This window comes from Gossypium arboreum, chromosome 8, assembly GCF_025698485.1.
Source record: "Gossypium arboreum isolate Shixiya-1 chromosome 8, ASM2569848v2, whole genome shotgun sequence".
Classification (NCBI taxonomy): domain Eukaryota; kingdom Viridiplantae; phylum Streptophyta; class Magnoliopsida; order Malvales; family Malvaceae; genus Gossypium; species Gossypium arboreum.
Genome location: NC_069077.1, coordinates 138,540,434 through 138,553,490, shown reverse-complemented (window position 1 = coordinate 138,553,490; position 13,057 = coordinate 138,540,434). Strand labels below are relative to the sequence as shown.

The window sequence follows — 13,057 nt, the reverse complement described above, 5'->3', positions numbered from 1 at the left end:
AATAATTTATTCTAAATCTTCTTTTTGAGAAATAATAAATTATATAATTATTTTTAATTGCATTTGATGCCATTGACTCAATTTTCTTTTTCTTAAACACTTCTACTGCTAGGCTAACACATAATAATTACACCAATTAATAATTTAAGGTTTTTTTATAATTAAGGTATTCTTTGTCTATTTTATAATAAATGAAATTTTTTTAGAGTTTATTACCATTCTTTCAATAATTTCATATTCAAAATTTAAATTTACATTATCTTACTAAAATATACTTTTCTTTATTATATATACATAGCTTATCTTTACACAAGAACGGTCTTTATGAGGAGAGGGGAGGTGGAGTAGAGGAGGCAGTGATCATTGAGGAGACAATGATCTCAACCTTCCCAAAATAGTAAAATTGTTTTTTAACTCTCTCAAAAATTTATAATTCAATTTTTATTATGTTTAATTTTTTTTTCTACTGTCACCCCTATTTGTGGAGCTGACTTGAATGAAACAAAACACTTTTTCTCAACAAATAGAGTAAAGAGATTCACTAACAATTCATGATCAATAATTTATCTACTCGAAGAGTACCAAAATTAAAATATTAGACATTGATACCAATAATGAATATCTTCGTACAACCAAACATAATTTGAGCCTAGATTGGAGCTTCGTTTAAAACTGATCTAAGCAACAGAAAGTGGCCTTAGCATAGCTTAGCATAGATTAATTCGATGTAGTTTTCCTGTTCTCAAACATTCCTTCAGTGCATGGCTTGCCTTGCTAGATACACCTGCAACTAAAAGTAATCTTTATGCATGGGAATACAAATACCCACAAAGACTGTATCCAATGTGGGAATTGAAGAGGGAACCAAGGACCATATTGTCTGCTACTGTAGTAGTCTAATGTGGATTATATTTGTTGCAAGTGAAAATATTTTAATTATCCAAGAACTGTAATATTTTTATAATGAGTAAAATATTAAAATTATTTTTTTACATCACTAATTGACACTAAAATTATCAATAGACAACTTCTGTAGTCGCATGTACAACAAAAGATTCTTTTTACTCTAATTAAAATTTGGAGTGCTTATTAGAACTCAAGACACCTACAATTTATCTGATATTGTGAGAATTCTATAATAAGAATACCTAAACATATAAATAAAAATATAATCAACTGCTACTGATAATAGTTTAAATTATATATAATATAGTAATGAATTACTTTTGTTAGCGAATTTTAAAAAAACTTCACTAAGATTACAACTAATTAATACTTTACTGATATTTATAGATATTAATTAATAAAATATTATATGAATATATATTTTAAACACAATTATAACCAAAAATAATTCAAATACAAACATATAAAAGTACTCATAACGACTTTTTGGACAGTTGAGACCTTCCTGTTCTTTATTTGCCAAAATAGCAAGCAGAAAAAATAAAGCCCATTTCTTTTAGGTCACACAAAAAAAAAACATGTTACACATAAGCATACTCAACAAAGCTTGCACCGCAAGTCAAAATATAATACCCTTTTGAAACTTGTTTTGTGCTTAAACAGTTTTTTTCTTACCCTTTGCTACACAGCACGTGCCAGTCACACGTGCTTCTCCACTTCTACGATGTGGAGCTGCTTTGTATATTTCATGGAGATGGTGATGCAGGTGAAGAGGTGTTGGAGGCATGTTGCTCGTCATCTTCAAACCCGAATTTACCATACAACCCCTGCACCATTAAAAAGTAGCAAGTGTCAAAAGGAAAACCACATTAATCGCAATCAAAATGAGTAAATAAAATATTTGTAATCCCAAGCTGCTTAAATTTGAGAAAAAAAAATTATATTTGACTCCGAAGACAAAGCTTGAGTGGATTGAGCTATAATTCCGATTAAAATGCTTAACTTGAATAACTCATGAGCCTAAATTCAATGTTTTTTAGACCGGACAATGGCCTAACCGGTCAAGTTAAAAAATTATTAAAAATTCAAAAAAATAATAATAAATTAAAAAATCCAGTTCAACCACCCTTTTCAACCAGTTTTTTACCCGATTCTGGTTCCTGGTCCAACGCACCAGTCTAGTCCGGTTCAAACAACATTGCATAAATTACAAATACAAGTAATGCTTGAAAACTCAAAGTCACTCTAACTCAACAACGAGATTGAATAGAATTTAAGGGGTTTTTTTCTTTTTCAAACTGAACTTTGAATAACTTGCAAACACAAATGACTTTTACACCTTAGCTTCGAAGAATGCAATGCTAAGATCGATGCTTATGCATGCTGTAAAATACTCTAGTAAAACCAATGAAAAATTGTGGACATACCATGGCATCATTGATTCCATAAGCGACACAATAGTGCTCCTGAAAACCAGCAGTTTCAAACAAAATCAGTGATGAACACAATAGTAGTATACATGGAACTTTTTAATCAACAGATGAGAGGCATAGATCATTTATGTGCACCGCTTGCCTCGTCACATGTCAGGCTAGCACCCACACACCAAATCTATGCTACTCAGAGTCAATTATGAGTGCTGGATACGAGTGCATTTAATTTTTTTCCCTATATTTAGAGGATCGTTAATAATCATATTGTTCATATCCATTTTCAAATTCAGACAAATTCTTCAAGAAAAATAAAGCTCGGAGTAACATGGGACCAACTTTGTCTTATTTTCTAGGAACTTCTACGTTAACTTTCAGTTTGAACCAAAGATTCACTTACCTGCATCATATGCCATTCTTCAAATTCATCGAACAATTCCAGCCGCTCGATTCTGAACACCAGAAAATCAAATATAAGAGATCCTCTCAAAATATTTCAGAAAGGTAAAAAATTGGCAAGCTTTCTAATTAAAGTAAAATAAAAAGAGCTAAAGATGTGAAGAAAGAAATTGGAAGGGAATCCTCTTTATATCTTCTCAAAAACCTTGAAAGAATGGCGACTTAAAGAAAGGAAACAACCATTCTTCTTTACAGTAATGCACAGCACACAAAACAAAGGAATTCATTATCTGATTCGGATTTGAACTTATAGAAGTATTATGTTATATTATGTTAGAATATGTTCACCCTCAACAGAAAATTAAAGGTCAAATTTGAAGTTACAACTTGCGTATTTACTAAGCCAACTAAACAGGTCATGGCCTAGGCAATTGAATATCTATCAAATAAAAGTGGTCAACAAAATCATAGGAACATGCACAGGAAACAAATCCACAGATGGTTTACGTAACCAGAAAGCAATAAATAACTACAAGACAATCTAATTCTTATTTTCAAGTTCATGATACTGCTACATATCAAACTTAGCTAACAAGATAATAAAAAGTCATCAGAACAGAACCTAGTTCAAAATAATGAGTAAATTCCCTCAAGTTCAGGCAAATGGCCATCTGCACTGGCTAAATCTCCAATGGGCAATGACATATATGAAAAGGAATTATTTATAATGATAAAGCAGTATCTACCTTCGTCTTTCATTGGCGTCGACAAATTTACTGTAAACTCTCAGCATGTCCCAGGCAACAGCTTTCTGAAATCCCAGGAAATACACCAAAGAACATAAAAGATAATTGAAATAATAATTTTTTTTTTAAAAAAAAAGACCAGAAAACAAAATGAAGAAGAAAAGGGACAAAGAATATACAAATATTACTTCTATTAGATGATGCCTTCACTTCTACATATTAAAGTTCATCACTGGCAGTTACTAGGAAGAAATCGAAGAAGTGGAAAGACAGTTGCTAGATTTTTAGCTTTATATAGCCAAAACTAGGTTTTTATATCAGGCATTACTTTTTCTTTTTTAGGTATGGAGGCATTAATGAGTTTACCATCATAGAAATGCTGCTCTAAAGGCACCCAGCCAAAGTATATCGTGAAATAAATAAACTGACAAATATATATGATCTACCTGATCCTAAATCCCATTATGAACAGACCACACAATTTCAGTCAAATTAAGAAACATAAAAAAAAAGGGTATAGCATCAAGTTGAATTAAAAAGACAAGATATACTCATATACCTGCCATCCCTGATCAAGAAATAGTTTTTCCTTTGCTTGCAAAGTTGGTGTAGCATCAATACCCAAAAGTGCACAGCCTCGACTCTGCAACAAAATGTTGACTAATAGTTATTGATCTTCACTAATAACTAGAGTAAGTTACTATAACTTGGTACCAAGGCATCTAAGCCTCACATTTCTGGCATTAACAGCACTTAAGCAATGACAACTCATTCATCTGCATTCCCTCATTTATTGCAACTTGACTAATTATTAAGCTCGCTTCATTGAAACCCTTATTATGTAAAACCAATTTTAGAAAGGGGGATAACATGCTCGATAAGGCATGAGTTCTAGTATCATAAGTGTTTCCTTATAGGAACGTTCACAAATCTGATCAATTATTCTTCACGCTTTATATGAAACTTGGTAATATAAACAAAATTTTAAAATAAAAGGTATTGACTGCAATTATATGTCTCAATTCCTTAAAAGTTTCCTGCATTTCAACCAGAAAGAAAAGAGGGGGAAAATGGCATTCTGTAAGGGGAACCTGATGTCCATATTCCCATCTAGCCAGACATCTTTCCTCTTAACATCAACAAAGTGTAAAATATGAACAAACTACAAAGAGGCTCTGGGTTCAAAAGAAATTCACGCAAACAGCGGAGAAACTGCTAATTCGCTCATAGAATCAAGCTAACTCACAAATAAATGAATCCAGAAAGTAAGAAGTTTTCACCTCCAAATTTCTTATCATTTGCTGCCCAAAAGCATCATCTGGATGAATCTGTTGACAAGGACAACAAGTGGTGGATTCATCAATTTCTCTTCAGGCATGGACACAGAAAGCACGGCAGCAGTCAAGGAAGGAACATAAGCAAGAAACCACAACCAACAAGACAGGAACTAAAGCTGTCGAGGTTTCAGAAAAGTACACTACCTGCTCATATAGGAAAAATATTGCTGTTGAAAACGTCTTTGACGCCCAACCAACAATAGAACGGCTTGAATCTGGATCCAGGTATATTAAAACGCATTCTGCAATAATAAATGTTGGCAGACTGATACCAATATCAGATGACCCTTAACATGAAAATAATAAATAGATTCTACCCATAAAAGGCAGAAATGAACAAAAGATCATGAAAATAGCTAGATAACACACAAATTTAAAAGCTAAACAAGGGAAAGAACACAAATTCAGCAAACCCTCATAATTACAATCATTATATATGCAAAATGGAATAGACATGAAGATATCAACTATTTGCAGCTTCCAAATGGATGAGGAAAATGCTAACAAGTGCAAAAGAATAGAATCAATTCATGAAATACCTGGGATCCATATTTGCCAATGATATGACATCATCCAACTTCTGAATGTCACGCAAATCAACCGCAAGTAGCTTGTAGTGATCACTGAGCACTTCTCCATTCTCTGCAAAGATATGAACTCTGTATCATTCTACAAAGAAACATGTGCCAAAATGCACCAAAAGCAAGATACTATAAAGTACAAGAAGCTAGCTCTGCGATTCCTTCAATCAAAAGTTTGTTGATGCACAATGAACTATAATATATAAAATCTGCCATCAAATCCTCAAAACATCTACTAGATGCAATGGACATATGACTTCCCAAAAAAACATATTTAACAAACAAATAGAAACTCAACCAAACATGAGCTATTCACAGAACGGTTGAAAGGGACAATTTTCTGCTTCATGTTTTGCACGGCATCTTTAATGTTAAAGTTTATGTACAATGGAAAAAGCACTCTTGGTAATAGCACTAAGCATCCACATAAACCAGAAAAAGAAAAATGGGAATTTGATAAATAAAAACAATAATAGCAGCAATTTGCCGTACAATAACCCAGTAGCCAGGGCAACTTACCTCGCGAGATTGATGCTGTTGCACCAATTTTGTCCCTCAATTGACTGTAGGATTCAATAAGGGAAGCTTTTTTGCTGGTTACCTAAAGTAAGAAATCACTGTTTAAAGCACAGTATTGCACAAATCAATTGCAATCATAAAATAAAAAAATGTACCTCTTTAAAATCCAGTTCCACGTATAGATACGGTGCTTTTCCCTCATCCTGTGAATGAAAGAAAACAAAAATCACAATTAAACTTGTTAATATTCTGGCTTCCACAAGGTAAATCAAATTTTTCAAGAATTACACAAAATATGCAGCAAAAATACAAGGGAACATGCATTTTCTCTAGATAATTATTGAAAAATAAACAAAGCAGATAACTAATGCCAACAAATAGAAACATGGAAAAACTTAAGTTACAAGTGTTCAACACAAGTTAAACAATAAAGGTAGAAATTTCATAAGTCTGTATAATGTTATGAGTTTATCCAACTCACAAGAAAAATCAGGCACCTGCAACTGAAAATAGGTGGTATCAAATCCAGCACCAAGTGATAGTATCTGCCTCTTTGTTTTACCCTTTTCACTATTAGATCCCTCACAATCAAGAAACTGATATAGAAGCTTCCTGAAAGCAGCCCAACGTGCAAAATAACCTAAAATACACAGCCAAATAAAACAGAAAGAAAGAATAACAATCCATTAGATTAGATTCATTAAAAAATAATAATCCATTAGATTAAATTCATTAAAAAAATAATAACAATCCATAAAGATTAAATTCGTTAAAAAATCGCAAAGAAATTCAAATGAACCAAAACTTACCACGGTTAATAATAGGAGATCTCCTCACAGGTCTTCTGACAAACAAATGGATGTAGTCATCTTTCATGTATCCCTTTTTAACGCATGACCTTTAAATACACAGTGTGGAAGAAGTGAGAAATAAAATGCCAAGTGATGCCTCTCAGTGTTTTGAATGAGTTAAATATACTTCTTTTCAGATTACTATGTATAGAAAAGGATCCACTTACAGTACTGCAAAAGTAAATTAGTTCTACACATTTTGATATCATTTTATAGGATTAATATTCTATTTCACAAACCAACAGTTGGATTTACAAATATAATTGGACTCATCATGCAAGTAAAATTTCAAATCTATCCTACACGTCTATCATATCAATCCAGAATACGATTTTTCATTATTAAACGTTTTTGCATCCAACCAATTATACATCCTAAAATCATTCAAAACTAACATAAAATAAAATAGCCTATTAAACAAATATAAATCATACATGCAAAACTAATTTAGTATTACACTAGTATATGTGATATCTCCATATGTATATATACACAAAAAACAAAAATAAAAATCAAGAAATGTTCAGAACAAAAAAATACTTCTAATTTAATTGCTCATTAGAATCATCTCTTTCACATTGAAATGCTGCATCAAAGATCGATGCTAAACCGTTTCGGATAAATTTCAAAAGTTCCGAACCTAATTTTTTTTCTTCGATATTCTCAAATAACGAAAAGAGAAAAAGTAATAAATGAAAATTAAAGTTTGCAAGGGGGCGAAATACAATGGAGATAACATGGCAAAAAAAAAAAAAGAAAGAAAGAAACAAGGAATAGCACTCACAGTTTACTGGCTGAAGCATCATCGTTGGTGGCTTGAACCGCTGCCCTGTTGCTACGTGAATCAGCCACCGAGTTCGCCATGGAAAGCAATAGAGAGAAGGGGGGTTCGATTTTTTATTTTTTTTACGAGAGAAATTAAAGTGCAAAATACTATAAGTCCGTATACGGTTCGAGGTTTTAATTGAAGGGTTCGCCCGAGATTTTGTTTGGCTCTGAAATCTTTTGGCTCGCAATTTGACGCGCCAGCATCTGGTAAATTATTCAGAAGTTTACTATTTGGCGAGAAAAGAAAAATATTTATCCAATATTGTACACTATAATAAAAAACTGAGTTTTGGGTTTTATTAAAATAATCTAAAAAATTATGTACTAGAATATGTATATAAGAAATTTATTTATTAAAATAGTATTTCTTTTCTTTTGACAAAAATAGTATTCCTTTTATTTTCTTTTATTTTCTTTAGAAGAGGTCCTTAAATTGATGTTATTTAAATCGGATCAAATTGATCAGTCGAATCAATAATAAGTCAGGAGGGACGGTTAGACTCATTAATCGACTAATAGCTAGAAACCAATTGAACCAAGTTAAAGACCAATTCAACCAACAATGGAATCAATTATCTATTTTTTAATACTTTTTTACTTTTATGATTTTGTTATAATTTATTTAATTGAAACTTTCAAACCGAAGACTTACTATTTGATTGATTTAACCATTCGTCCAATTCTAAAAATATTGTTTATCGAGTAGATAATTTTTTAAAAGTATCCAAAAGATACTTATGGTATCTTTTTTTTTTTTGTGTGTGTGTAAAGAAACAAAGCAAATGAATTACATTTTATTAAACTGAGCGAAAACACTACTTGCTTTATCATAATAAATGATTTCTAGCATCTCCCTAATAGGATCATCTAACACTTGCAGATCTTCTTTCTCGTCTGAAGCCATTTTAACTATACGGTCAGCAACTTGGTTATCCTCTCTCGAGACGTGTCAAAAACATCAATGCTTGACATGCATCAAAAGTTGTTACACCTGATTAAAGCTGTAACACCATTGTCCCGTATCCGTCGCCAGATTAAGGTTATAGAGTATTACCATACAATCAAATACCTTTAAACGTAATATCATACAGTAATTCAAACACATCATAAACCATCCATACACATGCATATTGTCTCTAAGTTGAGCCTTCGAGACCTTAAAAATAACTTAAAGGCAATTCAGAACCAATTCGAATCAATTTAGAAAGTTTGGGAAAAAGTAGAAAATTTTGAAAACAGGGGACACACGGTCGTGCACCTCACATGGTTAAGAGACATGCCTGTGTCTCAAGCTGTGTAACTCTCTGAGTAAGGACACACGGCCGTGTCCCAGCCCGTGTTTTCACCCATGTAACTCTCTAAGTAGGGTCACGCGGCCATGTCACATGCTCGTGTGCTAGGCCGTGTAACTCTCGAAATTGCCCCACACACTCATGTGCTAGGCCGTGTAACTCACTCACTTGCATACAAATGACCAAGAAGTGACATATGACCAAGTCGCACGCTCGTGTCTTAGGCTGTGTGGGCCTAAAATTACTCATTTTTATAGCTAATTTCATTCCCTTTAAGCATAGGCACCTACAAATACTTTCAAATACACGTACATGAGGTATAATTCTACTTCAAACATTCACAACATAATTATATATCCATTCTCAACTTGTAACCACAATACATTTATCTCTTAATATACACCTATTCCATTCCCATGTACTAAAATAACCTATAGCATACCATTTCATATTTTGAAACTTTCAAACATATTAAGTAACAAGTAGGATTTCACAAGTTGAACAAGTGTATAACATGTCACAACATTTTACTCAAAAACTAGGCATTCAAGGCAATAATACTTAGGTTCCTAGTACATGTCATATACCAAACTGAGAAATTAAGTCTACTAAGATTCTCGGATAGTGTGATTCCTAGCGTTGACCTGATCCTCTTAGCCTTCAAAATGTAATCTACAAAATGAACAAATTATAGGCAAGCTTATACGAAGCTTAGTAAGTTCGTTTAGAAGTTAATAAACCTTTCAATTCAAATATAGATTTAGTCAACATTAAACATAGTTTCCAATCCACACAACTTATGCAATAATTACAATCAATTCAGTAGCTCAGTATAATCATAGGCATTACTTGATTGAGCTTCTCATCAGTATAACCGTAAGTTTCTACTTGTTTGAGCTTTACTTAGTACAATAGTAGAATTTGTTTGATAAAACATCAATCAGTATAATAGTAGGATTTGTTTGGTTAAGCGTCCATTCAGTATAAAGGTATGATTTACTTGATTGAGCTTCATTTAGTATAACAGTAAGTTTTGGCTCAATTGAGGTATTTCCCGTATATGAACAACATTTTAACAAGAATGTAAGAATTTAGGAGTATAATTAAATATATGAACTTACCGAACTGTTTTGCAGAAGATTTCAAATTACAGAGACTATTTCGCTATTTTACCTTTTCCCCGATTATCCCTATGTTATTGATCAAATCAAGGTTTGAAAATCAAAAGGAAAAAACCTAGTTTTTCCTCTCTTAGCTATGAATAAGATGAAGAAAATGAGAAATTTCTTCAATTTTTTATGTTTAATTTAATATAAATACTATGGTATTTTTGTAATTTTGACAACTTTCCTAATCAACTTAAGTAACCTCTGTTCTAAACTTAATTAAGCCATTCACCTGTGCAAATCACCATTCAATCCCCCTAACTAAATTCCCATGGGTTTATCATCCACTTAGTCCATTTAATTTAACTATTCAACTTTTACAATTCAATCGTTTTTACTTATTAAACTATCAAAACAATAAAATTTCTCAACCAAATTTTAACATGACTATGTAGACCTCATGAATACACTAATTAAATAATATATACCAAGTATTTCGTCAGAATTTATTATCTCAAAAACCACTGTTTCTGACATCACTGAAAATTGAGTTGTTACAAAAGCAAAACTCGGTGTTGCATATGAAATGGTAATTTACTTTAAAAATAAATTCATAATCATTAAAGATTTTAAACTTTAATGAATATAAGAAAAATACAAGTGTCAAGTTCCTTATAAATTAAATTCATGATCTATGGGGGTGTTTCGTAAACAAAATTTTGGGCATCTTTTAGTTAATTTAGGCATAAATGGAGGATTGAATAATCAAATTATCTAATTGTAATGTTTGGTGAATAAAAGTTTGCAATAGTTTGTTGTGTTAAAACCTTCAAAACCAAAAACTCTAGGATAGACAACTTTTTTTCAACAACTAATTGAAAATGAGATATGTGGAATGGCATATCTAACCATGCTTCTTAAAAAATTACTTCATTTGCCACATGCTTTTAAACCCACTAGAGGTGTCAAGATATTAGTAGCCTTCGTTATTCCATTTTCACTTTCATCTCCAATGTACAAAGAAAAAACTAAAAAAAAAAAATCCGCCATAAATATACAAAAATCAACATTGCCGTGAGAAATTTTCAATCAAATCCATTCATCATTCAATATTTATGTACTCTTAATTTATTTTTAATTTATCTGTAAAATGATTTCTTATACAACTTTATATTAATTGAAATATGCTACTTGACAAATTTATTCAGAGTGTGACATAATTATTACTAATTTACATGCTAATAACATGACATAATTATCACTAAGAATATAGTTTACAATCATATTGATACACTATTAATATTTATCAAATTTCACAAAATTAATATTTGCAAATAATGAACTTACAAATTTTGTTTATTTAAAATTTTAAAAATATTCACTAATTAATTTTCACAATGAATGTTTTAATTCTTTGGTCCTAGTGTTTTATTTAAATAATTTTACCCATTAAAGATTAAAGTATTATAAACAAATAAATACTTAACAATAAAATGTAACACGTTCTTATTTGTCATTTTACACATACAAGCTTTCAGCTATCATCTAAGTTTTATTAAACACTTTTAAATAAACAGTTAATAGAATCAGTTGATCAAACCAATCACTACAATCAACTGCCAGTTAATTCCTAAATAGGATGTATATTTAATCTTAACCACCAAATATTCATACTAAACAATACAAGAGTAATACCTCAATACTCAAAGGTTTTGAACTCTTTAATTAAATTTAAAAACCTAATTATAATATATGCTTTGAATAAAACTCGACATTTATAATTGTTGAAATCCGTGTACCTAGTTTTTATCGAGTTACAAATATTCATTTTTCTTTTTTTTTTTTTTTCGGCACAACCAAAAATTTACTAGCACGTGAAACAAACTTTTCAGACTAGAAGAAATGTGAAATTTTCAATACCAAATGAGAATCAATATAAGCTGAGAGCATAGCTAAAACAACTCAATTTCAAATGCGCTCATCACTACATGTAGTCAAAGTGAAGACGACGCGTGATCATGTGCAAACTTGAGTACTTTGCTTGAAAACGCGAACAATCGCACCCCTCCATTCAAGATCGACTTTAAATGAACCAAATGACATATTTGTATAGGAGGTTTTAGTGGCGAATTCAAGGCGTTGGGAGGGGCAGCCTTCCTAAAATAAAATAAAAAAAATTTATTTAGGTGTTTTATAAATTATAAAATTTCAAATTAATAAAGATAAAATTATATTTTGATATCAAAAAATGATAATAATTTAATTTAATTTTTTAAAAATTATATAGATATAGTATATTAAAATCATCAAATTGTATTTTTATTATTATAAAAATATACAATTGAATTTCATCTCTCAAAAAAAAATTTCTAGATTCACTCTTCGGAGGTTTATTTCTCCAACTTTAAGAGTGTGTTTGGTTTGATAGAAAGGATGAGGAATAAAAGAAGAAAAATGAAAAGTGGAAAGAAAATAAAATTTGAGTGTGTTTAGTAAGGAAAAAAAGTGGGAGGAAAGAAAATAAGAGGATAAATAATTTTTCATCTTAATGTATAAAAACCTAATCCGTTCAAATTTGAATGATGAGAGGGAAGAAGTATACCTTAGTTCAAGTTAAACAATTTTCAAATATTTTGTTCTTTCCTTTCATTTCATTTTTCCTACCAAACACGACTATATCTTTCTATTTTCCCATCCCTTCAATTTTTTATCTTTTTAATTTTCTTTCCACTATATCAAGCAAAGCCTATATGTGAGTAAATGACCGGTGAACTTCAACACTCCTTTTTCATGCTTGACAAGGTTTGTTGTCAAATTATGTACTATCAACCTTCATAATATGATTGTGCACATTACTCTAAATGAAAGTTATTAATAAAACGCTACACATCATGATCCGCTACACTTATAAGACTACATTCAAATAGAATTTATGACAAACCAAATCATACATTGTTCAATATAAAGTATTACATAATCCCATAACAAAAATAAAAATGCATCAACATGTTAAATTTATAAAACTAATATTATGAACATGTGTTTACAAGTTGTTAACACAA

The 13,057-nt window shown here is 30.9% G+C and overlaps 1 protein-coding gene across 3 annotated transcripts; it reads right to left on the bottom strand.

Annotated features, from left to right (window-relative positions):
- Positions 1–537: 537 nt before the first annotated feature.
- Positions 538–7,841, bottom strand: LOC108458227 (leucine carboxyl methyltransferase 1 homolog). 3 transcript variants are annotated; one of them, XR_008286908.1, is made up of 14 exons: positions 7,554–7,841; positions 6,728–6,816; positions 6,416–6,558; positions 6,074–6,121; positions 5,919–6,000; positions 5,358–5,460; positions 4,963–5,083; positions 4,762–4,809; positions 4,041–4,124; positions 3,482–3,546; positions 2,737–2,788; positions 2,334–2,372; positions 1,582–1,733; positions 538–790 (listed from the first exon to the last, which is right to left on the bottom strand). XR_008286908.1 is itself a non-coding variant. In XM_017757541.2 (13 exons), the coding sequence occupies exons 1-13, from the start codon at positions 7,631–7,633 to the stop codon at positions 1,653–1,655; spliced, it is 1,035 nt and encodes a 344-aa protein (XP_017613030.1). In that variant the 5' UTR covers positions 7,634–7,840; the 3' UTR covers positions 1,325–1,652. The 3 variants fall into 3 exon arrangements, 1 of the variants encoding a protein (XP_017613030.1); XR_008286909.1 differs by having other exon boundaries at positions 538–784; XM_017757541.2 differs by lacking the exon at positions 538–790 and having other exon boundaries at positions 1,325–1,733; positions 7,554–7,840.
- Positions 7,842–13,057: the final 5,216 nt, after the last annotated feature.